Raw genomic sequence first — 27,422 nt, 5'->3', positions numbered from 1 at the left:
ACAGTCCTTCATGAAAATCATGTTTTCTGACATCAGAGGCATTTTACAACAAGATAATAATGCACCATGTCACAAGGCCAGGAGTGTGATGGAATGGTTTGAAGAACACAGTGGCAAGTTTCAGTTGATGTGCTGGTTCTCCAAATTATCAGATCTGAACCCAATCAAGCACAACTGGGATGTGACTAAACGTGGGATCAGAGATCATCAAACCCCCCTTTGAATTTATAGGAATTAGGCGCCTTGTGTGTGCAGATGTGCAGCCAACTCCCTTCAACAAACTACCAATGTCACATTGTTTCCATGCCATGACGTACTGCCACTGTTATCCATACCAAAGGTGGACATACTGGCTATTAGGTACATTGTCATAATGTTATGGCTGATCAGTGTATATGTCACAAGACTGCAAGTAGACACAGTCCATTTTGAAATCAAAAATGCATATATTTATTAATGTTTCTTGGCTTCTGGAAAGTGTGTATTCCAGCCATTTTCCCAATTCATTATAATTGGCTCTCATTATAACTGAATCACATAAAGAGTTTCATTTGTTCATATTTTCAGGTATTTTTTAATCACAATGAAAATTAAAGGCTTTAATGACAGTAATTTAGAAGGAAAGGTAACAACTCACTGAATAGTGGAAACACTGAATCATCAACAGGCACATGAACAAGACTGAAAATGTGTTAGCTTTCCAATTAATCCCTTATCAAGCCAGAGTACACACACACACACACACACACACACATACACACACACATACTCACCTGTACAATTACACTGTGCTGGCTGATTAAACATTTCTGTTCAATGGCTGATTATGCATTGCAGTTGATTGTGTATTCAACCAGCACAATGTAAAGGAACAGGTGCGTGGGGTGATTAGGTGCATGGGTGGGTTGGTGTGCATGCAAAATGTATGTTTAGCCATCAAGTATATCTCTGAAGAATGATTTCTCCAAAACATAGCAACATACTTACCCTATTGACTACTCATTACCTCAGCTATATGGTGAGTTTTTAGAAATTACTCCTTCCATTATTTGTATTTACATAATTACCTGTTTCTAAGAAAGATCTCTCTCTCTCTCTCTCTCTCTCTGTCTCTCTCTCTCTCTCTCTCTCTCTCTCTCTCTCTCTCATTCTTTCTCTCTCTCTCTCTCTTCTATGGGAGCAGAAGGAGAGGAGGATGTGGGGTAGCTAGTAAACAGTGGTTTCAGTTGACTGAAACTGCAGTCTTGTGTGTGTGTTTGTGTCTACATTTATTGTTGAAGAAGGCATTAATGGCCAAAAGGTTTATTTGTCACAGTTTTTTTGTTGCGCCTATCTGTGACTCAGCATCTCCGCTATACGGTGAGTATCAACTTTTGTTTCATAATATTGTTACATTCCATCCTGGATTTTCCATTGTTTTTGTAATAACACTGTTCACGTTTACGTCGCACTTCACTTAGCGTAGACCGGGACTGTGTCCTAGGCATGCCCGATGTTGACTGAATGGGCACGGCCCGTGCTGCTGGAGTTGTTGTTGTTCTTGTTCTTGTTGTTACGCCGGCAGAGGTCGCGTCCGAATTCTCGCGTGCCCTCTGGTGGACGGGACTCTACTTGCGGCAACTACCGCCCGTGACGCGCCGTGCCAATGTGCGCCTCCCGCGATCTTTCTGGTGGCTACTACACTCCTCCTCCTTCGGGGGTTGAAGCCACTGTGATCCACTGGGTCGGAAGGTGGAGCGTCGGGCAGGAGCGATGACCTCCACATCCATTGGATGGCCGGAGTCGAGGGGATCTGCCAACCCTCAAGCTGGAACCTTCGAATACAGCTGGAAGTGACCCACACGAAGAGACCCCCGTCGTCCCACAACCGGAGCTCGGGACAGAACGGGTGACAAGCTGTCGAACTCCGGATCCTGTTCCACCTCAGGAGGGGCAAGACCCAGTGGCGGGGACGAAGGGGAAGGGACGACCACAGGTGAACTAGCCCCCTGAGAAACCGAGCCTGCTAGGGGGGCTGGCTCTCGCTGGGGCATCTCGAATGACGGCAATGCCGGTGCTGGAGCTACTGGAGGCTGCCAAGGCTGAGAACCCTCGCAGTGCGGCAGAGTCACAGCGGGGAGAGGAGGTAACGTCCCCTGTGAAACCAATACGGGTGCCGGCAATGGGGAAGCCGGTGTCCGAGAGGTCGGAGGGTGGGTGCCCGAACGTGGACGTAGCTGATTTTGGTGACGACGTACCACCCGATCCCCCGCCTGCAAGGTATAGAGCCGGCGGCCATTTCGGCGCAGGACCACCGCCGGTATCCAACGTGGATTGCGACCAAACCCACGGGCCCAGACTGACATACCCAGTGGAAAACCAGGTACTCCGTTTTGTGAAGACTGGCGAGGACCAGGCCGGAGGAGGTGCAGCAGAGTCCTAGGTTGACGCCCATGGAGGAGCTCTGCGGGGCTGCGGTCGCCCATTGGTGTGGTCCGGTATGCCGTCAAGAAAAACGTCAAGGCTTCCTCTGCAGGAAATTCGTGCACATACTTTTTCATCTGCGTCTTAAATGTGCGCACCATGCGCTCGGCTTCCCCATTCGATTGTGGATGGAAGGGGGGAGAGCAAACGTGCCGAATACCGAAGCGCCTACAAAAATCCTGGAAGGTCTGCGAAATAAACTGCGGTCCATTGTCTGAGACCAGGGTGATTGGCAGACCTTCCACAGAAAAGATTTTTGCTAGTGCCTGGATTGCAACTTCTGAAGTGGTTGAGGAGCAGCGAACCACATATGGGAATCGGGAATAAGCATCAATGACAATGAGCCAAAAGCCATTGAGAAACGGGCCCGCAAAATCGATGTGAACACGTTCCCATGCTTGGGTTGCCGGCGGCCACGAAGAGAACGCTGCCCTGGGAGATGCTTGTTGGCTCGCACACTGGGAACAGGCAGCCACCAAGTGCTCAATTTCTCTGTCAATACCGGGCCAGTACACATGTCTGCGAGCCAAGGTTTTAGTACGAGAAACACCCCAGTGCCCCGCATGTAATAACGTGAGGACCTCCCTTCGTAAACCTGCAGGAACAACCACTCGAGGAGCTGTATCATCGGTAGCCAGAAGGAGAACTCCTTCCAAGACCGAGAGGCGGTCTCGTAGAAAAAAATAATTACGAAGAGGGTCCGAGGCCCGGCCCGGAGGGCGGGAGGACCACCCCTGCTGAATGAGGCGAACTACTTGCCGGAGAACTGGGTCAGCCGCCGTTTCTCTGGCGACTCTAGAACTAGTGATCGGAAAGCCATCAACTGCTTGGCGGGATGCCACATCCAAATGAAAACACATAATCTCCTCTCGATCTAACGTAGGATCTGGGCCCACCGGAAGACGGGAAAGAGCGTCGGCGTTGGCATGCTGTCCTGTAGGGCGAAAATGAATGTCATAATGGTACTTAGAGAGGAACAAGGCCCAGCGCTGTAGTCTGTGGGCCGCCCTATCCGGAATCTGAGAGGCGGGGCCAAATAACGATATTAATGGCTTATGGTCAGTGATTAACTGAAACTTCATGCCGTACAAGAAAGGGTGAAACTTGGTAACAGCGTAGACAATGGCCAAAGCCTCTTTTTCCACCTGGGAGTAATGGGCCTGCGCGGGACTAAGCGTTTTAGACGCAAACGCCAGTGGTTGCTCGGAACCGTCTGCGTTGCGATGGGCCAGGACCGCCCCCACCCCATACTGCGAAGCATCTGTAGCCAGGACCAATGGCTTACGGGGATCAAAAGTAGCCAAACAAGGGGCTGAAGTGAGGAGGCCCTTCAACGCGGTGAACGCTCGCTCGCATGCAGGCGACCAATCAAAAGAAACACCCTTGTGCAGAAGGCAGTACAGGGGGTGGGCTATAGAGGAAGCCCTGGGAATGAACCGGTGGTAATAAGCTATCTTGCCTAAAAAAGCTTGTAACTCTTTCAGCGAAGTGGGCCAAGGAAGGTTGACGATACCTTGGACCAAACTTCCTAGTGGCTGGATGCCATGCCGAGATATGGTGTAGCCCACATACTCAATGGACAGTTGGAAGAAGGTTGACTTATGCAGGTTGCAACGCAAGCCCACAGACCTGAATTTGAGAAAGAGGGTGCGAAGGTTTTGCAAGTGTTCCTTCGTGCTGCGGCCTGTGACAATTATGTCATCCAGGTAATTAATACAATGAGGGATTGTCGACGTGACATGCTCAAGATAACGCTGGAATATCGCCGGGGCACTGGATATTCCAAAAGCCAACCGCTGGTATTGGTAAAGGCCAAACGGGGTGTTGACGACCGCCAGCCGTTTGGAGTCCTCATCAAGTGGTATCTGATGATAAGCCTCCGACAGATCGATTTTCGAAAAATATTGGCCTCCCGCCATGGCGGAGAACAATTCATCAGCACGAGGTAAAGGATAGGTGTCCACCACCAATTGGGAATTAATGGTGGCCTTGAAATCGCCACAAAGACGGAAGTTTCCCGAGGGCTTCTTGACAATAACGAGGGGCGAAGCCCACTCACTGGAAGAAACGGGAAGAACGACCCCTAGGGCTGTCAGCCGGTCGAGCTCTTCCTTTACCTGAGGGCGGAGAGCCAAGGGGATCTGTCTCGCGCGTAGAAAACACGGGCGAGCCGACGCCTTCAACGTTAAGTGAGCTTCAAAATCGGAAACACGTCCCAGGCCCTCCTCAAAAATATCTGGAAAGTCTGAGATCAAAGATTCCAATGAGTGATAGGGAACGTCGTCGGAGACCAACTGTATGGTGTCAGCAATAGAAAAACCGAAAGCTTGAAAGGCATCCAGGCCAAAAAGGTTAGCGGAGCTCGCATCACTGACAACAATAAAAGTAATAGGCCGAGTAACTGATTTGTAAGTCACGTCGGTAGTGAATTGACCCAGTAGGGGAATGAACTGTTTACCATAACTGCGTAGACGCCGGTAAACGGGCGCCAACGGGGGCGATCCAAGGTCAGAATAAGTTTGTGCATTCAACAACGAAACTGCCGCGCCCGTATCTACTTGCAGTTGTAACCGGCGCGACCGAACCGACACCTCGATAAAGAGTTTGTGGGCCGATGCGTCGGGAGCCTGGCCCGATGAAACTTCCTGAATGTCCACGTCCATGTCCGCTGTATTTGCTTCCTTCGATGCTTTGGAGGCTGAGCGGCAAACTTTAGCAATGTGACCTTTTTTATTACATTTGCGACAAACGGCCCAACGCTGGGGGCACTCCGACCGATCGTGATGTATATAGCACGACGCACAGGACGGCAACAGGGGCTGGCGGCCGGAATTCTGTTTACACGCCGTGCGGGAGCGGCCGTAACGGCCGGATTGTACCGCTCGCACGTCGTCCACCCCGGACACAGTGGACGCGGCCGCGCCACCCTGAACCTCCGCGATGTCGCACCACGCTTCCAGCTGTTGACCTGCCGCGTGAGAGACTTCATACGATTGAGCGATGGACAGAACTTCCTCGAGGGAAGGGTCTTCTAACTGCAGGGCCCGTTGCCGGACCTCCCTATCAGGGGCCGAACGAACAATGACGTCGCGTACCATAACGTGGGCATACGACTCTCGCGACTGCTCCGTGACAAAATGACACTTGCGACTAAGACCGTGCAGGGTTGCGGCCCACGCCCGGTAAGACTGATGGGGCTGTTTCTTGCATTGATAGAACTCGACCCTAGCCGCCACAACATGCGTGCGGCGGCGATAATATGAAGACAGCAACGAACACAATGCGTCAAAAGACAAGGCCGAGGGTTCCTGCAACGGCGCTAGCTGCCGCAAAACTTGATACAGCGAGGGAGAAATCCAAGACAAGAAGAGAGCACGACATACCTCTGCATCGGCAACATGAAACGCCTGGAAATGCTGCCGAAGGCGATGTTCATATGCGTCCCAATCCTCCGCCGTCTCGTCATACGGGGGAAAGGGAGGAGGGAACTGCGCCGGAGCAGACGGCGTGGAGAGCAACGCCGGAAGCACTTGTTTCATGGTGGCCATGAGTTCCGTCTGCTGCGCAACCAAAACTCGCACCAAATCCTCCATGCCGTGGAGAAACTGCGAAACCGGAACAACGACGCAACATGCGAAAGAACGACCCTACTCGTCGCCAATTGTGTAATAACACTGTTCACGTTTACGTCGCACTTCACTTAGCGTAGACCGGGACTGTGTCCTAGGCATGCCCGATGTTGACTGAATGGGCACGGCCCGTGCTGCTGGAGTTGTTGTTGTTCTTGTTCTTGTTGTTACGCCGGCAGAGGTCGCGTCCGAATTCTCGCGTGCCCTCTGGTGGACGGGACTCTACTTGCGGCAACTACCGCCCGTGACGCGCCGTGCCAATGTGCGCCTCCCGCGATCTTTCTGGTGGCTACTACAGTTTTATAAAAATGAACATAGATTCCCTAGACAGAGATCTTGCACTACTCAGCTCCCATTGTTCTTCCAAAAGGTCCACAGCATTGTTAGTATTGGTGCTCACATTGATGTAATGTTCCTTGCCTTCAGGAAGTCATTTTATACAGTCCCACATTTATATTTAGTGAAAAAAAATACAAAGTTACCAAGCATCAGACCAAATTTATGACTGTATTCAGTTCCTTGCAGAGAGAACTCAACACATTGCTCTCAGCAGAACAAAATCTACAGATGTAAAAGTAATTTCATGAGTACCCCACAGAAGTGTGGCAGACCTTACAATATATAGAAATGATTTAGTGAATAAAGGAAAATCCAGGATGAAATGTAACAATGTTATGAAAAGAAAAGTTGCCACTCACCATATAGTGAAGATGTTGAGTTGCAGATAGGCACAAATAAATAGGCAAATAAAGATCAATTTAAAAGGAGCCTGAAAGACTTACTAGTGGCCAACTCCTTCTACTCCATTGACGAATTTTGTAATAGAAACAAATGATGTATTGTGTATATTCCTACTATTAGTATTGTTATTTCAGCTAAAAAAAAAGTTGACATGTTCCACATCCACAAGGATCTCCTCAGCATGGATCTATGGAACGAAAAACTAATCTAATCTAATCTAATCTATTACACTATGTGGTAAACTAGCTGTTAGCTACCAACAAAATCTAAATACTTCCGATGTCATATGAATTTTGCTAGTGATTCTTGTTGCGCATCAAGTAAGTCAGTCAGCATAAGGAATGTACAGTTGGTAAGAAGGTCTGAACTTCATGTCAGCTGTGCTCTTGGTTTTCAGTATCATACGGAACTAAGTGTATTAGACTGAATAATTGAAAATTATTATACAGTGTTTGTCAATAAATGCTCTGTGATGACATACTGGACCATTATTTAAAGTAGATTTGTTACCTGCACATCCAATCACAGCCACACAAACATACCTTGGTAAGTCAGAATGTTTCCAGTGCACTACAATATATCAGTGAGAGTACCACATGGAACAGGAAGGAGGAAGCCCGGTGTGTTGATTCACAAAGGTAGTCTAAGAAAGATTTATCTTTTCCTTGCAGTCTCAGGTGAAAAGGCAAGCTCAGTGTATTTGTACAACTCATAGATCACCCTCTATAGATTTGTGGCTACTCTGAGAAAGATCTAGAGAGATTTAGTGCAACCCTTCTGTCTGAAGAAGGAGCCACTGGCCCTGAAAGCTTGCCAATTACAACCACCCTTTGTGTGTGTGTGTGTGTTCTGCCGCCACTTGGTGAGCAGATTTTTTTATCTATCCAATATATATGGATTACATATGTTGCACTTTCCACACTGTGCATATGTTGGAAAAACCAGCTTGTAGCATTTTGACATTCATGTATGCTGATGGTGTAAACTAAAAATTGTATTTAGGCCTCACTCTAGAAATGAGTGAGAGGTACAAATCTTGACAGATAAATAACATGAATTTCTTGTTGTCACATCTCTCTCATCATTCAATTTGGAATTTCTCATTCATCAAATGGAGTTTCTCCCTCTCATTGGTTAGCATTTTCTACTGCAATCACAGTACCAGAGAGCATGGAAGTTTGAGATTCACTTTTAGTTCCTTTCTCCTATTTCCCTTCATTGAGTCATTGTTCTCCTGTTTTGTATCAATTGTGGTAGATTCATTTCTGTTGGTTGTCCATCATATACAGCAAATTATTGTTACAATCTAATCCAAACACAAAACTTTTTTTATTGCTGTAAGTACCCTAGCTTTATGTGAAAACATTTTACAGTATATTAGTTATTTTTGTGTAGTATATACTCACTTGTTTGCTTTCAAGTTCCTTTCACACTGCAAGTGTTCTGAGAGCAAGTTCTCAAACTTTTTTTCAGCATCCTTAAGCTCTATCTGCAGTCCCTCTTGTCTGCATTCACTCTGTTTCCAATCACTTATCATATTTCTTTCTGATTCATTTCTGAAATAAAAAATATTTTCAACAGCTTTAGTTTGTAAAATGGCCCATAAATCTTATATCTTCATGAAGTAGTGATACCATATTTTAAACTGCTAACAAATGAAAAAAAAAATAAAAGAGTCTGCACACATATTGTGTCAAAACTAACAACTTATGAAATATAAAACTGCCAAACCACACCGTGGTTATGTTGATATACAAAATAAGAACAATATGTAAAACTACGTAAATTATGATACATATAAATAAATTAAACATGTCAAACAATGGAAAAAAATCCAGGCTGGAATAACAATAATATGAATGGATAGATAACAATAATATTGTCGCATTCCATCCTGGATTTGCCATTGTCTGAAAGGACAGATAGCTGCCCAAGACATAGAGGAAGTATTGAGCAGCAAATGGGCACAATGAAAAAGACTCCTAGATATCATTCAGCTATTAGACTGAGTTCTTCATCAGACATAGGCAACAAAACATACACAGTGATGCCCTGGGAGCTTGCAGCGACAGGATGGTTGACTGTTAAGTGCAGCATTGGTGGTTATGCTGGAGGGAGGGAGAGGGGAGGAGGTAAATGGGAGAGGAGAGTTGTAGAGCAGGGGAAAAGACTACACAGGTATGCTGACAGGATACAAGGCATGTGCAGGGCTCAAGTGGGGGCAGTAAAGGCCATAGAGGCAGGTGGAACAGAGGGACTAGCAAATGGGTTATATAAAAGAAGGATATGTTGCAGAAAGAATTCCCACTTGTGCAATTCAGAAAAGCTGGTTTTGGTAGGAAGGTCCCGGATGGCAAATGCTGTGAAGCAGTCACTGAAGTCATTGAACCACGTCATGTTGGGTAGCCAACTCAACAATAGGGTGGTCCAGCTGTCTCTCAGCCACAGTTTGGTAGTAGCCATTCATGTGGACAGACAGCTTAATATTTTTCATGTCCATATAGCACAGAGCACAGTGGTTGCAGCTAAGCTGGTAGATCACATGGATGCTTTCAGAGGTGGCCCTGCCTTTCATGGAGTAGGAGATTCCTCTGACATGACTGGCATAGGTAATAGTGGAAGGACATAAGGAACAAATCCTGCATCTAGGTTCATTGCAGATTTTGTGAACTGCACAGGTGGGTACTCTCCCTCAACATATCTTTTGTTCCCATAATCCTCTGGCCCCAATCTTCACTACTCCCTGTCCTTCACCTGCCTACCACATTCCTGCCCCCACTACAGCCCTACAGGTGTCTTCAATCCCACCTGTGCTCTTGCAGTTTCCTTTCCCCTTCTCTTCTACACATATCAAAAAATTTTGCATCACCTCGGTCCCAAGAGACCTGGAACCTGTACAGAAAATTGGAATAGAGATCAACATAAACATCATTTCCCCCCTTTTATTGCTCATGAAAACCATATGTTGCAAGTTGTACCACCATACAGTGAGACCTTCAGAGGTGGTGGTCCATATTGCTGTACACACTGGTACCTCTAATACCCAGTAGCACGTCCTCTTGCATTGACGCATGCCTGTATTTGTCATGGCATACTATCCACAAGTTCATCACGTTGGTCCAGATTGTCCCACTCTTCAACAGTGATTCAGTGTAAATCCCTCAGACTGGTTGGTGGGTCACATATCATCCATAAATAGCCCTTTTCAATCTATCCCAGGCATGTTTGATAGGGTTCACACCTGGAGAACATGCTGGCCACTCTAGTCGAGTGATGTCGTTATCATGAAGGAAGTCATTCACAAGATGTGCATGATAGGGGTGCAAATTGTCGTCCATGAGGATGAATACCTCGCCAATATGCTGCCAATATGGTCACACTATCAGTTGGAGGATGGCATTCACGTATCATACAGCCATTATGATGCCTTCTGTGACCACCAGCAGTGTACATCGGTCCCACATAATGCCACCCTAAAACAGCAGGGAACCTCCACCTTGCTGCACTCGCTGGACAGTGTGTCTAAGACATTCAGCCTGACCAGGTTGCCTCCAGACATGTCTCCAACAATTGTCTGGTTGAAGGCAACTGTGACACTCCTGAGTGGTCCATTCAGCACATTATTGAGCCCATCTGTACCACTCTGCATGGTTTCGTCATTGCAAAGATGAACCTTGCAATGGACACCAGGAGTGAAGTTGCACATCATGCAGCCTATTGTGCACAGTTTGAGTCACAATATGACGTCCTGTGGCTGCAGGAAAAGCATTATTCAACATGGTGGCATTGCTGTCAGCATTCCTCTGAGCCATAATCTGTAGGTAGCTGTCATCCACTGCAGTAGTAGCCCTTGGACAGGCTGAGTGAGGCATGTCATTGACAGTTCCTGTCTCTCTGTATCTCCTCTATGTCTGAACAACATTGCTTTTGTTCACTCCAAGACGCTTGGACAATTCCCTTGTTGAGAGTCCTTCCTGGCACAAAGTAACAATGTGGATGCAAATGAAATGTGGTGTTGACCATCTAGGCATGGTTGAGTTACAGACAACACGAGCTGTGTACTTACTTCCTGGTGAAATGACTGGAACTAATTGGCTGTCGGACCGCCTCCGTCTAATAGGAGCTGCTCATGCACGGTTGTTTATGTCTTTGGGTGGGTTTACTGGCATCTCTGAACAGTCAAAGGGATTGTGTCTTTGATACAATACCCACAGTCAACATCTGCCTTCTGGACTTCTGGGAACCAGAGTGATACAAAACTTTTTTTGATGTGTGTGCTTCTTTCCTCATCATTTTGCACCACCCTGCCCCCCTTCTCCAGCATAACCCCCTAACACAGAAGCTAGCACCCCACCATCCTGTCCCTTACATGGCCCTGCATGCTCCCAGGGCAGCATTAGCATCTTTCACCCACCCCTAACCTGCTATCCCTCCCTGCCACATGTCTCCTCTGCACCCACTCTACCCACCCCAGAAAAGCTCAGTGCTCACCTCAGATGTGGTTGCAGTCAGGCCTTATCACACGGTGATTGTGTGTGTGGAAGTTGCGCTTGTATAAGTGTGTGAGTTTTGTTGTCTATGTCTGCTGAAGGAGTAGGCGCGACAGCTGAATGATATCTAGCAGTCTTTTTCATAGCACCTGTCTGTTACTCAGTACCTCTATGTGGCAAGTAGCTACTTGCACATTCATAAATTAAACATATGATATAAATTTAGCTTCATGTTGTGCATTGTAACTTATATTTATGAGCAAGGCAAAATACCCTTAGACTTCAAGAAGAATGTAATAATCCAAATTACAAAGAAAGCAGTTGCTGATAGGTGTGACAATTACCAAACTACATTTTAATAAGTCACAGTTGTAAAATACTAACACAAATTCTTCATAGTAGAATGAAAAAACTGATAGAAGCAGACCTTGTAGAAGATCAGTCTGTACTTTGTAGAAATATAGGAACACACAGGGCAACACTGATCCCATTATTTATCTTAGAAGATAGGTTATGGAAAGGCAAATCTATGTTTATAGAATTTGTAGACTTAGTGAAAGCTTTTTACAATGTTGACTGGCATACTCACTTTGAAATTCTGGAGGTAGCTGGGGTAAAATACTGGGAGCAAAGGGCTATTTAAAACTTGTATAGAAATCAGACAGCAGTTATAAGAGTTGAGGAGCATGGAAGTGAAGCAGTGGTTGACAAAGAAGTCAGAAAGGGTTGTAGCCTATCTCTGATGTTATTCAATCTGTAGTTTGAGCAAGCAGTAAAGAAAAAAAAAGAAAAATTTGGAGTAGGAATTAAAGTTCAGAGAGAAGAAATAAAAAAAGCCTTGAGGTTTGAAGACAACACTGTGATTCTCTCAGAGATAGAAAAAGACTTGGAAGACAATTCAGTGGAATGGACAGTGTCTTGAAAGGAGGATATAAGATGAACATCGACGAAAGAAAGACAAGGATACTGGAATGCAGTTGAATTAAATCATGTCATGCTGAGGGCATTGGATTAGGAAACAAGACACTTAAAGTAGTAGATAGGATTTTCTTTTTGGGCTGCAAAATAACCGATGATGGTAAAAATAGAGAGGATATAAAATGTAGACTAGCAATGGCAAGAAAAGCATTTCTGAAGAAGAGAAATTTTTTAACATTGAATATAGACTTAAGTGTTTGGAAGTGTTTACTGAAGGTGTTTGTCTGTAGCATAGCCATGTATGGAAGTGAAACACGGACAATAAACAGTTTAGACAAGAAGAGAATAGAAGCTTCTGAACTGCGGTGCTACAGAAGACTGCATTAGATTAGATGGGTAGACTGCATAACTAATGAGGAGGTAATGAATAGAATTGGGAGACAAGAAATATGTGACACAACTTGACTAAAAGAAGGGACCGGGTGATAGGACGCATTCTGAGACATCAAGGGATCACCACTTTAGTATTAGTGGGAAATGTGTGTGGGGGAAGGGGGGTGGAAGGGGAGGGGCTAAAAATTGTAGAGGGAGTCTAAGAGATGAATACAGTAAGCAGATTCAGAATAATGGAGGTCGCAGTATTTATTCAAAGATGAAGAGGCTTGCACAGGATAGAGCAACATGGAGCGCTACATCAAAGGAGTATTTGGACTGAAGACCCCAACAACATATATATCCAAGAATTCACCCAATGAGCAAAAACAATTTCTATGTATATGTGACTGTCAGAATGTTTAAAGGACTTTGTGTTCTGAATAAGAATAACTACTGTGTATACAGAGACAGTGCACTTTTTCTATTCTAATACATGACCACAGATAACAATGTTGTTTATTTAGATTTCAGAGGAGAGTTGTGTAATACATATGGTTATAAAAGATTCTTGTCTTTTTCAGAACAATTAATTCCATAAAAACATAGAAAACTCTGTGGCTGTTAAATAATGTTGTTCATTTATAGTGTTTTTGTAAACATCTTTGAGTAAAAGTTGTTTTAACAAAACTAGTTTCTACCTTTTAGCTTCAATGTTAAATATGGTGAGGCTGTCCTAGAGTTTTTTAATGAGTGTCTCTTTGGATACATTTAGCCTACAATCATAGTGGATTTTTCATAGTGATTCAGTCTAAAAGCATTAATGTGTTTTATATACCTGACTATGTTGTTTTGGGATGGTGAGAGAGTTTGTGTTACCTTTGTGAGGGAAGTGGTGACAAAGTTTGTTGCCCTTTTTTGTAATACTGTTCCTATGTGTGGGATGCTTGTGTAGTTTTGTTCTGTATCTCGATCACCAAAGCAAGTAAAACACAGAACTGGGGGCACAGGACTAGCATGATCACGGAAGAAAGAAGTGAAAAGGTGATAAATACAATGAATGGAATGAACTACAGCAATAAAAGCAGTTTCAGTGTCCTACCTACAATAAACGAGTGCTCTGAAGTGGATATAGGCCTAAAGGCAGAAACAACAAGGCAACAAAAGTTTACTAGGCCAAAAAGGGTTGGTCGTGTGAAACACAGTGACTGTAGAATTTCTGTGGTAACAAAAAACCATTTTCATGCACTAGATTCAGATATAAATGTGGAATCCACAGAAAACTGTGTTGACAACAACACGCCGAATCTATATAGTGACAAGCATATGAGCAGAAACTTCCGCAATAAAAGTGAAGACAAACTCAAAGTGAAAATAAATGAGTTTGGTCTTGATAACCAGTTTGATATTTTTTGTCTGAGTGAACACTGGGCTAATGAGAATGAACTTGCAGTTACCAAATTTGACAATTTTATTATAGTAAATAGCTACTGTAGGAAAGAGCACATTAGAGGTGGTGTGGCAATTTATTCCAACCAGCCACTCAATTGTACAATAAACAAACTAGACCCAAATTCCTTGTGTGATGAACAGCACTTTGAAGTTACGGGTATAATCATTAATAGTCATAAGCTAATAGTAGTATCCATGTACAGATCACCAAAGGGAAGCATTAACATATTTTTAGAAAAATTGGACATGCTACTGAGTGAATTAAGTAATATTAAATGGCTACACTATGATATAGCAATCGGAGGTGATTTGAATGCTGATTTTGATGTTACTAAATGTAAGGGTAGTGTTACAGATCTGGAAAACTTCTCTGACCATGACTTCGTATTTCTAAATTATGCAAGTAAAATTCCTCTCAATAGGAGCAATGCAAACAGACCTGTCCCAACAGTTGTGATTACCAGAGCTGTAACTGAGGATAAAATTAACACATTTCGTAATTCCCTTGCTGACAGAAACTGATTTGGCCATTGTAGTGTTGATGGACATTACACATCAAGTAATGACCTGCCAGCCAAAATAATATTTGATAGATTTTTTAGTGCATTCTTGACTCTATTTAACCATAGTATTCCCACAAAGAAAATCAAAATAATGGAAAGCAACCACAAATCCAGATCTCAAAACAGACAAAATATATGTTGCACTAAACAGCTGACAGATCTAAAGAAACAAGTTTTGTTACTGTACAACATATACAACAGTATGAAGTCTGACTATGCCAAATCAGCCTATGTGGAATGCAGGAATGAATACAAAAAAGCCATCCTGCAAGCCAGAAAAACCTACAATGCCAACAGCATACATAATTCCACCAATAAATGCAAAACCGCTTGGAAAGTAATTAACAGTGCTGCCACAGATACTAAAAAAGACAAAATTAATATCCCACCTCAAACACTCAATGAGTTTTTTATTAATTCAGTGAAAGAAATAGGAGATGCAATTATCAAACCAGACATTAGTCCATCAAAGTTACTCTCCCAAAATTGGGTTAGACAGTCACTAAATACAAGCATGCTAACCTTCTCCGAAGTATCGCCTAGATTTGTACAAGGGGCCATAAAACAACTGAAATCATCTGATAGCTTAGATATATATGGCATATCATGCAACCTGCTAAAAAAAGTGTGTGATTGCATTCTGTACCCTTTAACCCATTGCATAAACAAGTGCTTACTTGAGGGACATTTTCCTGATGAGTTAAAACTGTATAGGATCGTCCCAGTATACAAAAAGGGAGATAAAGACTCTCCATCTAGTTACAGGCCTATTTCAATAGTACCCGCATTCTCCAAGGTAATAGAATGCATCATGTACCAACAATTATCATCTCACTTTGAGAATCTAGGAATAATTAATGCTACACAATACGGGTTGAGGAAGAATGTGTCGACCATTGATGCAATCAACATGGTAGTCAGTTACATCCTCAAAGTTTTTGAAAACAAAGGCTTTGCTCAGGTCTCATTCTGTGACCTAAGCAAGGCCTTCGACTGTGTTGAGCACACGCCACTACTAGAGAAACTAGAATTCTATGGCATCAAAGGAAAGTCTCAGACTATTAAAAGCTTATCTCAACGACCATAAACAGGTAGTTTGTGTTGGTAAGGAAATGTCAAATATAGAAAATGTTAAAGTAGTTGTGCCTCAGGGATCTGTACTGGGCCCCTTCCTGTTTCTGATAATGATCAATGACCTCCCCTCATTTATTAGATCCACCACTGTATTGTATGCAGATGATTCAACTTTTCTTCACAGCAGTAACAATCTTAATGATCTTAAAACCTGTGCTGAAAATACACTCACTCACGCAGCATATTGGTTCAGAGCAAATGGTTTCCTGCTAAATGAAAATAAAACTCAGCAGATAATCTTCACTCTAAGAGACAAGCCACTATCTGGTGACCCTAGTTCTGTTAAATTCCTGGGGGTTTATTTAGGTGAAAAGTTATCCTGGGGCCAACATGTAAACTAAATTAGTAGTAAGCTATCTAGAGTAATTTATTTATTAAGACAACTAAGAAATTGTGTACCTGAAACATACATCAGATCATCTTATTTTGCATTTTTCCAAAGTATAATATCTTATGGCATTATCTTGTGGGGTAACTGTGGTCATGTACATGACATCCTATTATTGCAGAAGAAAGCCATTAGGATACTTACAAATTCTTCACACACAGCTCACTGCAAACCCTTATTTACTAAACAAATAATTATGACAGTAATAAACCTCTATATACACAATGTCTTAATCTTTACAAAGAAGAACCTACAAGATGTGAAACGTAGAGAAAATGTACATTGTTACAATACAAGAAGCATCAAACACATATACAAGCCTTACCACAGATTATCAAAATCAATAAATAGCTATTAAGTCACAGGGCACAAACTATTTAATAAGCTACCACATGCTATACAGAATCTTCCTGAACATACATTCAAAGAAAGACTGCATGAATGGTTTATTGCCCACCCATTCTATGATATCAATGAATTCTTCAACTGTAAAATGCTGTAATCCAACAGATGACCCACTGTACATTTATTGTAATATAAGCTAAAATATTTCAGTAGTCAATAGCTTATCACACTGTATTATAAACTGTATCTTCATTTGATGTTGTTAATTGCTGTAATGGCCTAAAGACAATAAAATCTTTATTATTATTATTATTATTATTATTGTATCTGTTGCATCTTGCAAAGGCATGCTCATACTAAATTGATATTACATAAATGACTGCAGCAAACAATGGGTACTAAATAAAAACTATTATCAGATTGTTCAACAGAATGCAGTTTGAAGGACAATCTCTCGAATTGCAAAGAGAGAGGGAAGTGACTGGTGAGTATTTTTTATGCCTCCACTATTACAGGGCTCAGCCACAACAGAAAGTCATTACCGCAAATCTATCATATAAAATTTTCGCACAAGTACCCTCTAGTGACCAGGCTTCACTGTAACTGCCTATTTATGTGGCTGCTATTAGATGCTCAGCCCCTTTTATCTTTTCTCACAGTACTGTGCATGGACTAATCTCTATGTACAAATATATTTGCTGTTATACTGGATTATTCTTGTGGATTGTTTTTTGGATTGTGAACTATGTTGTGATACTTGTACTGAACTTGAACTGTAGAATATATCAGCTGATTGATATGGTGCACTATTATTTATGTTGCTAGCTACAACATAAGTGTGATAATAGTAGTTGAATCTCGTGTTATGTTGTGTGGATATGGACACAGAGCAGCATTAGCTACTATCAGACCTATCTACAGAGGTCATTCTTCAACAATTCTTACAACAGCAGCTGGAAGAACAGAAGTAGCAGGAAGCACTCTTGGCCAAATTGCTTACCAAATCAGACTGCAATGCAGCCACAGTTGTTCCTGCCATACATTGAAATGACTGAAGAGTGAGATGTGTATGAGAAGCAACTCCAGAAGCATTTAACCCTGTGTACAGTAACAGATCCTGTAACCACTAAATTGCTATTCTTGGCTTGCATTCTGCCCCAAACATATTGGCTGCTTTGCAAGCTTGTCCCCCTCACTGAATTGGCTCAGTATGATTTTGATGAAACGTGTGCTCTCTTACATGCCAACTTTCATTGTAATTGTCATGTTACATCATCATGAGTGGAATTCTGCTAATGTCATAAACAGCACAGCCAGTTCTATTGCACATGGATGGCTGGACTACAAGAGCTCAGTAGAAGGTGCCATTTCATCACTCCTAACACTAAGGAATCATAAGCAGAGCTGAGGATCTGGTTCATTTCTGCAATGTCTTCCCAATTATTGTCACTCTCGAAGCATTAAATTTCTTTGTTCACTGTAGAAATGTCCAGTTGAATACTGGCAGCACTGAACAGATGAGAGGATGTTTATTGATTCATCACCATCTTCTTCTTCTGCAGTGTCCACATTTTGTGAAGACTGAAAACAAATTAATGAAGCATTTTCTAATTGTTCCATTTTTCAATTCATTTCACTCATTCTTAATCCAACTGACATTGTAGTCACAGACTTAGGTATGTCATACATGGATGCAGAATGCAGAAGCTTCTTTTGGTTATTTAATTCAAAAGACCAGATCACGCATTCATTAAGATGTTGAACACACAAAGTTTTGTTGGCAGGAAAAAATTTTACTCCCACATTCAATAACATTTAGCCACAATGACATGGTGCATTTTACATTTCAAAATGCTCATTTTTTAATTTAACTTGTTGTTGTTGTGGTCTTCAGTCCTGAGACTGGTTTGATGCAGCTCTCCATGCTACTCTATCCTGTGCAAGCTTCTTCATCTCCCAGTACCTACTGCAACCTACATCCTTCTGAATCTGCTTGGTGTATTCATCTCTTGGTCTCCCTCTACGATTTTTACCCTCCACGTTGCCCTCGAATACTAAATTGGTGATCCCTTGATGCCTCAGAACATGTCCTACCAACCGATCCCTTCTTCTAGTCAAATTGTGCCACAAACTTCTCTTCTCCCCAATCCTATTCAACACCTCCTCATTAGTTATGTGACCTACCCATCTAATCTTCAGCATTCTTCTGTAGAACCACATTTCGAAAGCTTCTATTCTCTTCTTGTCTAAACTATTTATCGTCCATGTTTCACTTCCATACATGGCTACACTCCATACAAATACTTTCAGAAACGACTTCCTAACACTTAAATCAATACTTGATGTTAACAAATTTCTCTTCTTCAGAAATGCTTTCCTTGCCATTGCCAGTCTACATTTTATATCCTCTCTACTTCGACCATCATCAGTTATTTTGCTCCCCAAATAGCAAAACTCCTTTACTACTTTAAGTGTCTCATTTCCTAATCTAATACCCTCAGCATCACCCGACTTAATTCGACTACATTCCATTATCCTCGTTTTGCTTTTGTTGATGTTCATCTTATATCATCCCTTCAAGACACCATCCATTCCGTTCAACTGCTCTTCCAAGTCCTTTGCTGTCTCTGACAGAATTACAATGTCATCGGCGAACCTCAAAGTTTTTATTTCTTCTCCATGGATTTTAATAACTACTCCAAATTTTTCTTTTGTTTCCTTCACTGCTTGCTCAATATACAGATTGAATAACATCGGGGAGAAGCTACAACCCTGTCTCACTCCCTTCCCAACCACTGCTTCCCTTTCATGCCCCTCAACTCTTATAACTGCCATTTGGTTTCTTCAAATGGTTCAAATGGCTCTGAGCACTAGGCGACTTAACATCTGAGGTCATCAGTCACCTAGAACTTAGAACTAATTAAACCTAACTAACCTAAGGACATCACACACATCCATGCCTGAGGCAGGATTCGAACCTGCGACCGTAATGGTCACGCGGTTCAAGACTGTAGCGCCTAGAACCGCACGGCCACACCGGCTGGCATTTGGTTTCTATACAAATTGTAAATAGCCTTTCGCTCCCTATGTTGTACCCCTCCCACCTTCAGAATTTGAAAGAGAGTATTCCAGTCAACATTGTCAAAAGCTTTCCCTAAGTCTACAAATGCTAGAAACATAGGTTTGCCTTTCCTTAATCTAGCTTCTAAGATAGGCCATAGGGTCAGTATTGCCTCACGTGTTCCAATATTTCTACGGAATCCGAACTGATCTTCCCCAAGGTCAGTTTCTACTAGTTTTTCCATTCGTCTGCAAAGAATTTGCGTTAGTATTTTGCAGCCGTGACTTATTAAACTGATAGTTCAGTAATTTTCACATGTGTCAACACCTGCTTTCTTTGAGATTGGGATTATTATATTCTTCTTGAAGTCTGAGGGTATTTCGCCTGTCTCATACATCTTGCTCACCAGATGGTAGAGTTTTGTCAGGACTGGCTCTCCCAAGGCCGTCAGTAGTTCTAATGGAATGTTTTCTACTCCCGGGGCCTTGTTTTGACTCAGGTCTTTCAGTGCTCTGTCGAACTCTTCATGCAGTTAAGTTACTCAGCCAAAAAGAAAAATATCACACATCATCCATGCGTTTTTATTTTCTTGTCAAGAAACACCAAGTTAGGAAATATTGTTTTTGAAGCACTGTGGACAATTTGCTGTTTGCATCATTAGTGGTTCTTCTTTTTCACACAGAAGTTATCACAAAGACCAATCATTAATCTTTGTTTCACCATTTTGCCTTTGCACTGATAACCCTTCACAGTTAGTGTTTTGCCTGGAGTAGCTCTAAAAAATAAATCAGTTTCATCCCTGTTGTAAATGTCACTATCACAAGACCCACTTATACTTACACTAAGTCTCAACTCATGTTGAATCATTTTGATTAACTTCTGCACTTTCTCCATAGACTGCTTGGAAAACAATATTGTTCAAACAACAGATCAATCCAACAAGCCATTTCTTGCACTGAAATTAGGAATTCTGAGAACAGAAGCAAATTTAACAGCTTCTCTTGTAACATCAATCCACTAATAGGCAATACTTTGGTATGTGCTCTATTAAACCATTCTAAAACAACATTATTAACATCTACAAATGGTTGTCACCACCTTTTATTTGAATTTTTGTTAGCTTTTCTCTCACTCTCTCTCTCTTTTTTTTTCATTCCTTAACACACCTGTCACAATTTACAATTGTATTCTATACTTGACTTTTTCCACAGTCAAACTCACTCACTAACTGACACAAAGATTTTCCTTTTTCACTCTCTCTAACAACATAAACTCACTGTTCTAGTGAAAAACAACAAGTTTACATTTATTTGAAGTAGCCATGACTTGTCACTACATAGGAAAAATTGGAACAGTTTACTATTATAAGTACCAATGACAATGAAATTTTAGAGACTGTTGTGTCACATTGTCAATGAGAAGTCTTACAGTAATACAATGTTGTAATTCCCTGTTCCATGATTGTTTGTGGTCATCTTAAAGGGAGGAAATTGTCAGTTAAAGAGTGGTCATTGGCTGGGAGAAGGGGTGATTATCTTACAGAGGATAAAGATGCATTGGTCTTAAGAAAGTTTATGTCCATTCCTTGAAAATATGGTCATTTAGAGAGGAGGTTGACTTGAAGGGTTGGTCTTCTTGAAAGGTTTCACTTTACAATGAAAAGCTTTGCAATCAACATCCCCCACCTTGGGGGTGGTCTTGAAATTGGCTCAATTGTTTTAAGTCTCCCAGTCAGCTAACCACCATATAGACAGATGTGGTGGCCACATTTTTGATTCAGGTAATACATATAGCATAATGTACAATGAGAAAATAGCTATGCCCAAATGTAAACACTGCTGAGCTATTGCTTCACCTCACAAAGGAGGGTCAAAGTCTCAGCCACTCAACGGGAACACACACCTGTCATGTCCAGACTGTCTTCACAAGCATTCCTGGGGCAACAGCTCCAATATATGGGCACAATGTGTTGCTTGTAATATTTCACTTCTATGTGTCAAGTGTTCTCATTATGGCACTCAGCAGGACCAAATGGATATTGTAGTAACCAAATCCAACCACGGGAACGCCTTGGGCTGCGGATCGGAGCCACCAGGTGGGGAAGCAGGTGGAGCACGCACCACCAGGTAAACACAAGGACGTGTCAGACGACAGACCACCGACAACCAGACAACAACCGACAACGACCGACTATGACCAACATGACAAGGAAGAGATAAACATCGGAGGCTTGTAGAAACCACAACACCAAACAGCAACAGTAAATCCACTCAGAACCAGAGCCAAGCAAATGTCAACAACGAGCAACGACCAGAACGCAGTACCGCCAAGATAGAGACACAATCCAGAGCGAGTACCAGACTGACTGGACTAGGGCAGAGCGGGTCCCTATATACAAAACCGGAGGGAGCGGCTATTGGCCGCGGTCTGCACGTGGTGTAGCGGTGGCGCCCTCGCTGCGTGAGAGCCGCTGCGCAGAAGAGCTGCCGCGGATGCGGAGCCCTCTATGGGCTGGCCACGTCCATTTGTTCTGGCACGTGTTCGACTTCCGCGGCAGGAGGTACTAGAGATATTAATGCAGTTACCTAGGACTCTCAAAATGCAATGGTGACACCAAAGAAATTGTTCATTATGCTTACAATGTGCAACATATATATACAACAACAGTAATACACTAAAGATCAGCTCTCTTGTTGAACATACCTCCAACTTGGTGCACCATCACATCAATCCAACTGCTCACCACCTAGTGACGTACAGCAAGCAGCAGGTTCTGATTGAAAGTATAATTTGCTATTGAAGCAGCATCTAAAAACATCGTACAACACCTCATCTTCTTCTTGGTATACAGTGCAAGCATGGCAAACCTTCCTTGTGATGCACAGTGCAAATGTGGAAAACCTTTTCAGCTTGGACGCATTTTTCACTTTTGAATTTGGCACTGACATCCTCTCCAACCAAAAATCTTTCAAGGAGCTAAAAGACATTTGTAAGGAGTGCCCAGACAATGTTTCCATACGCTTCAGCAGCGCAAAGAACATCACAGGGCACATCACATTAAAGAAATCAGCATGCCCCACTTCTTTCATAATTGGCTTATACCTTTAGCACTGTGTGTATCAGTAAAAGACGAGTCGGTCAGACACAAAACTTCATGTCACTGAACTCATTTTTGTTAGCAATCAGGAAATACCACTGGTAATTGTTGAGAAACGTTCAGGAAAACTTTGGTTATGTGGTGATTTTGCTGTCAGAGTAAACTCACAGTTTTAAATCAACATTTATCCCATTCCAAAGCTGGTAAAAGCTTTATCACACTCTCAGATGGGCAGTATTCTTTAAAACTGACCTGGCCAAAGCTTACTTGCAGCTGCCCCTTCATGAAGAATCACAAAAGGTACTGCCTGTCAATACATGGCCTTTATAAGTTTAAACATTTGGTTTTTGGCATTGCAGTGTCCCAGTCCTTTTCAGATGGTTCTTTAAACAACTGCTTACACATTTTCCAGTATGTATTAATTATTTAGATGATATTGTTGTCACTACGGTCAGAACAGAGGAACATTTTCAATACCACTGGAAACTATTCAGCACTCTACTGGCCACCAGCCTCGAATGTAATTTAAACAAATCCAAGTTCTTGCAGCCATCACTGGAATATCTCAGCCATGTCATCTTTCAAGATGAACTTCAGCCTGCGAAGAAGGATGTAGATGTGATCACAGGATCCCAGTGGTCATCTGGTAGCAGAGGGCCACCATATGTGTATCCTGGACACAGGTGACAGGGCAGTGGAGTGTTATCATAACCAATTCTGCACACATCAAGGTGACCAGCCACCTCCATCCCCAATCATGCTCTAGGACACTCGTCACAGCAACACTGTGGAATATTCCTTTATTACCCCATCTCCTTACTTTCCCATTCCAGCTCTGGAGCTTTTCCTTTTTCTTCTTCTTCCTCCTCCTCTTCCTCCTCCTCCTCCTCCTCCTGCTCCTCCCCGACAACCCAGCACATCACCCCAGCTGTGCAACCATCATTTTCCTTTTATAGGCGACCCATTTAGGATGTGACATCAGAGGAATCACACCAGGAAGTGCCAGACCTTTCCAAGCAGCACTTCCAACTGGGGTTCCCTCACCTTTTGAGCTGGACATGGAAATGGAGTACTCTCTGGAGTGTCTGGCATCACCTCTACATTGCCACAACCCAGACACCGCCTCCATGTGAGTTTCTTCCAGCTGCATGCCCCAGTGCAGGTCAACTGGGAACCAGTTAAGTCCATCCTACATTTTCATAGATGTCACTCTCGTTCACAATGTCCCTTGGCATCCTGCCAGGTGTGGGGCCACCCATGCAATGTTGCTCATACCCCCATATGGGGGAAGGACTGTGGTACAGTAACCCATGGAACTACCAGCAGCTTCAGTGGGTATTCAAAGGAATTGACACCACTAGCACTGACCAGATGATGTTACAACTCAACCATTTTTCCACATTTGCCACATTTGGGCTCAGCTGCCAGAGAGAGAGAGAGCCCCTTTTAGTCTTTGCTCAAAGATCTGGACACAGACTGTTCCAAACAAACAAAACTATTTGCTTTCATAGTGGATTATTCCTGTGGCATGTTCTTTTGGACTGTGTACTATGTTGTGATACTTGTACTGCACTTGAACTGTAAAATGTATCAGTTGAATGAAGTGATGTACTATTAGTTATGTTGTGTGTTACAACAGAATTACTACATTCTTCTTGAAGTCTGAGGGTATGAGATACATATCTTGTACACAAGGTGGTGTATCAGCTGAATGAAGTGATGTACTATTAGTTATGTTGTGTGTTACAACAGAATTACTACATTCTTCTTAAAGTCTGAGGGTGTGAGATACATATCTTGTACACAAGGTGGAATAGCTTCGTCATGGCTGGCTTTCACAATAAACTCCAAGATTCTGAAGGAATGTCATCTACTCCAGGAGCCTTGTTCTGAATTAGGTCTTTCAATGCCTTGTCAAATTCTTCTTGCAATATAAAACCTCACATCTCATTTTCATTTACTTTCTGTTCTCTTTCTACAATATTGCTTTTAAGCTCTTTTCCCCTGCGTAGTCCTTTTATATTCCTTCCACCTATCAGCTTTTCATTTTTCCTTTAGTACTGGATTGCCACCTGAGCTGTTGTTAGCCAAACAACATTTCTTCAAGGCAGCATCTATCTACCCCTAACTATGCATGCTTGTACAGCCTTGCATTTGGGAATGAGCCACTATTGTTTAGAAAATTTGTTCTCTCTGTAAAGTTAGATTTTAGATGGTACATCCTTTTGTCTGCTTCATTTGTTACACTTTTATATTTTCTCCTTTCCTAATTTAAATTCAGTATCACCCTTGTTGGTTAGGGATTTCTAATAGTCCTTGTCCTTTTTCCTATTTGCTCATCTAATACCTTTGGTATTTAATCATTCGAAGCTATCCATTCACCTTCCATTGTATTCCTCTCCAGTATTTCAGTCAATCATTGCCTAATGCCTCCTTTGAAACTCTCAAAAACATCTGGTTCTTTCAGTTAATCCAAGACCCATCTCCTTAATTTCCTGACATCCTGTCCTCAGCTGAGTGCCATCGAGGCCAGGAGCAACAGAATCTTCCTCCACCAGTATTCTGACTATCTCTCATGCACTGAAGAGAAATATTTTTCCCACCATCCTTCCCACACCATCCACGGTGGTATCCCACAGCATACCTGACCTATGCAATATCCTTGTCTGTCCCTATACCACTGATGCCCCCAACCCTTGTCCTGTGGCTCATATCCCTGCAACTTAGAAACAAGATCTGTCCTATACATCCTAGTGGGTGGATCTTGGGCCACACATGGTCAAATACCTGTTGTCATAGGTAGAAAAAGTAGGTCTTTTTTAGGATAAATCCCAACAACAGGTTCCCCTGCCTAAAGAATATTTCGAGCACTTTAAAAAGTACTGAAACAGTCACTCACAAGACAGATTTTAACACTTCAAATATCACACATACCAGATGTCACAAAGAAAAACAAACCATTGGAAAGAGTAACATGGGGCATTTCACAGACTTAACAATCCTCCATCAAAACATGCAATCATTGAAAAATAAAATACAACTATTAGGAGCTGAGCTCCAATCTTTGAACTGCACAGTAATTTGTATTACTGAGCACTGGTATAGACACACATAAATCCAACATGTAGTATTATCATTGTATGGAAGGGCAAACTCTTACTGCAGAACTACTTCAAGCATTTATATCAGATAAAGAACACAGTTCAAATCAATACAAGACCTCAGTATAGTAAGTGAAGACAAACACTTTGAAATATCAGCTGCTGAATTAACAGGACTTGATATCGCCAAGAAATTAATCATTTTGTGTGTGTATAGAACTCCCAGTGGTAGTGTGGACACTTTTTTCAATAAATTAACAGAAGTTCTAGATAAAGTCTCAGGTACAATGGTCAACATAATTCTGTGTGTGGACATTAACATTGACACTAATATCATAAATGAATCCAGCAGAACCTCCATAAACATCATTTAAAGTTTTGGCATCTCCCTATTGGTCAATAGTGCAAGTAGGGTTACTATAATGAATGCATCAGTAATTGACCATGTGGCCAAAAATATGGACACAGAAAAATGTGATGTAGCTGTAAAAGATCTCGAACTAGCAGACCATCTCTGTCAAATAACAACAGTAAAATCAGGCATTGAATCATTCTCTAAACTACAAGCCTACAAACATCCAGCAGAAATCAAAATAAAAGATTTTTCAAAAGAACTAGAAAAACAAAGCTGGGATGAAGTGTATAAGTAAACCAATGTGAATATGAAATTCTCTAAATGCTCCACATTGTTTAAATTGAACTTTGAAAAGGCATTTCCAAAAGTATGCATGTCTGTATCAACATCTCACAAAAACAGATGGATACAGCAGGTATTGAGAAGTCCTCCCAAACACTTAAACACCTCAGTTCCATGAAAAAGATTTGCAATGATCCAGAATTCTTAAATTTCTATCAGAGATACAAAAAGATCTATAGGAAAGTGCTGGTTGCTGCAAAAAAGTCATTTAATGACAAAATAATATATAGTGCAGAGAATAAAAGCAAAGCTGTCTGGGACATTACAAAAAAGGAAACAGGGAGAGGCAAACAATCGCAGAATAACATACTGCTAAGGGAGGGGGATAAGGTGATAAATGATCCACAACTCTTATAAAGCTATGTAAACAAGCATTTTTCAAGTAGTACAGAGAAGTTACAGCAAAAAATCCCCAAAACAAATATAACAACTGTAAATAATGTTGCACTAAATACAATGATGTTACTTCCAACCACAGAGAATGAGGTCAATAAAACTGTTTAAAAACTAAAAAATAAAAAGTCAGTAGGCTTAGATGAAGTACCAGTGTGTGTACTGAAACAATGCATAGTGATTGTATGAGGCCCCTTAACAAATATAATAAATGAATCCTTCACATCACTGACATTTCCAGAGCAGTTAAAACAGGCAAGAGTTGTACCTTTGTTTAAGAAAGCTAATGCAGAAGACAGAAAATTACTGGCCCATTTCCCCACCGTCAGCATGCTCAAAAATAATAGAAGCAATTATGAAAGACATATTAATGAATTACCTGAATAAATACAATCTTTTAAGCGAATCACAGTTTGATTTCCAAAGTGGCAAAAATATGGAGTCAGACATAGCAGAATTCACAAAAGTTGTACTTGATGCTCTTGATAAAGATGAGTGTGTCACAGGCATATCTTTTTTTATTTTTCTAAGGCATTTGATACAGTTGACCACAAGATTCTATTAAATAAATTAGAAGC

The 27,422-nt window shown here is 42.1% G+C and overlaps 1 protein-coding gene across 1 annotated transcript in view; it reads right to left on the bottom strand.

Moving 5' to 3' along the window:
• LOC126235581 (uncharacterized) overlaps positions 1-27,422 on the bottom strand; it is a 102,601-nt gene that overhangs the window by 28,287 nt on the left and 46,892 nt on the right. The window contains exon 2 of the mRNA XM_049944297.1: positions 8,240-8,389. Coding sequence (XP_049800254.1) covers positions 8,240-8,370 — 131 coding nt within the window. The 5' untranslated portion in view covers positions 8,371-8,389. The remainder of the gene's footprint in view (positions 1-8,239; positions 8,390-27,422) is intronic.

The sequence above is a fragment of the Schistocerca nitens genome, chromosome 2 (genome assembly GCF_023898315.1).
Source record: "Schistocerca nitens isolate TAMUIC-IGC-003100 chromosome 2, iqSchNite1.1, whole genome shotgun sequence".
In the NCBI taxonomy this organism is placed as follows: Eukaryota; Metazoa; Arthropoda; class Insecta; order Orthoptera; family Acrididae; genus Schistocerca; species Schistocerca nitens.
The sequence above is the reverse complement of the archived record's forward strand: the minus strand, read 5'-3'. Positions and strand labels throughout refer to the sequence as shown.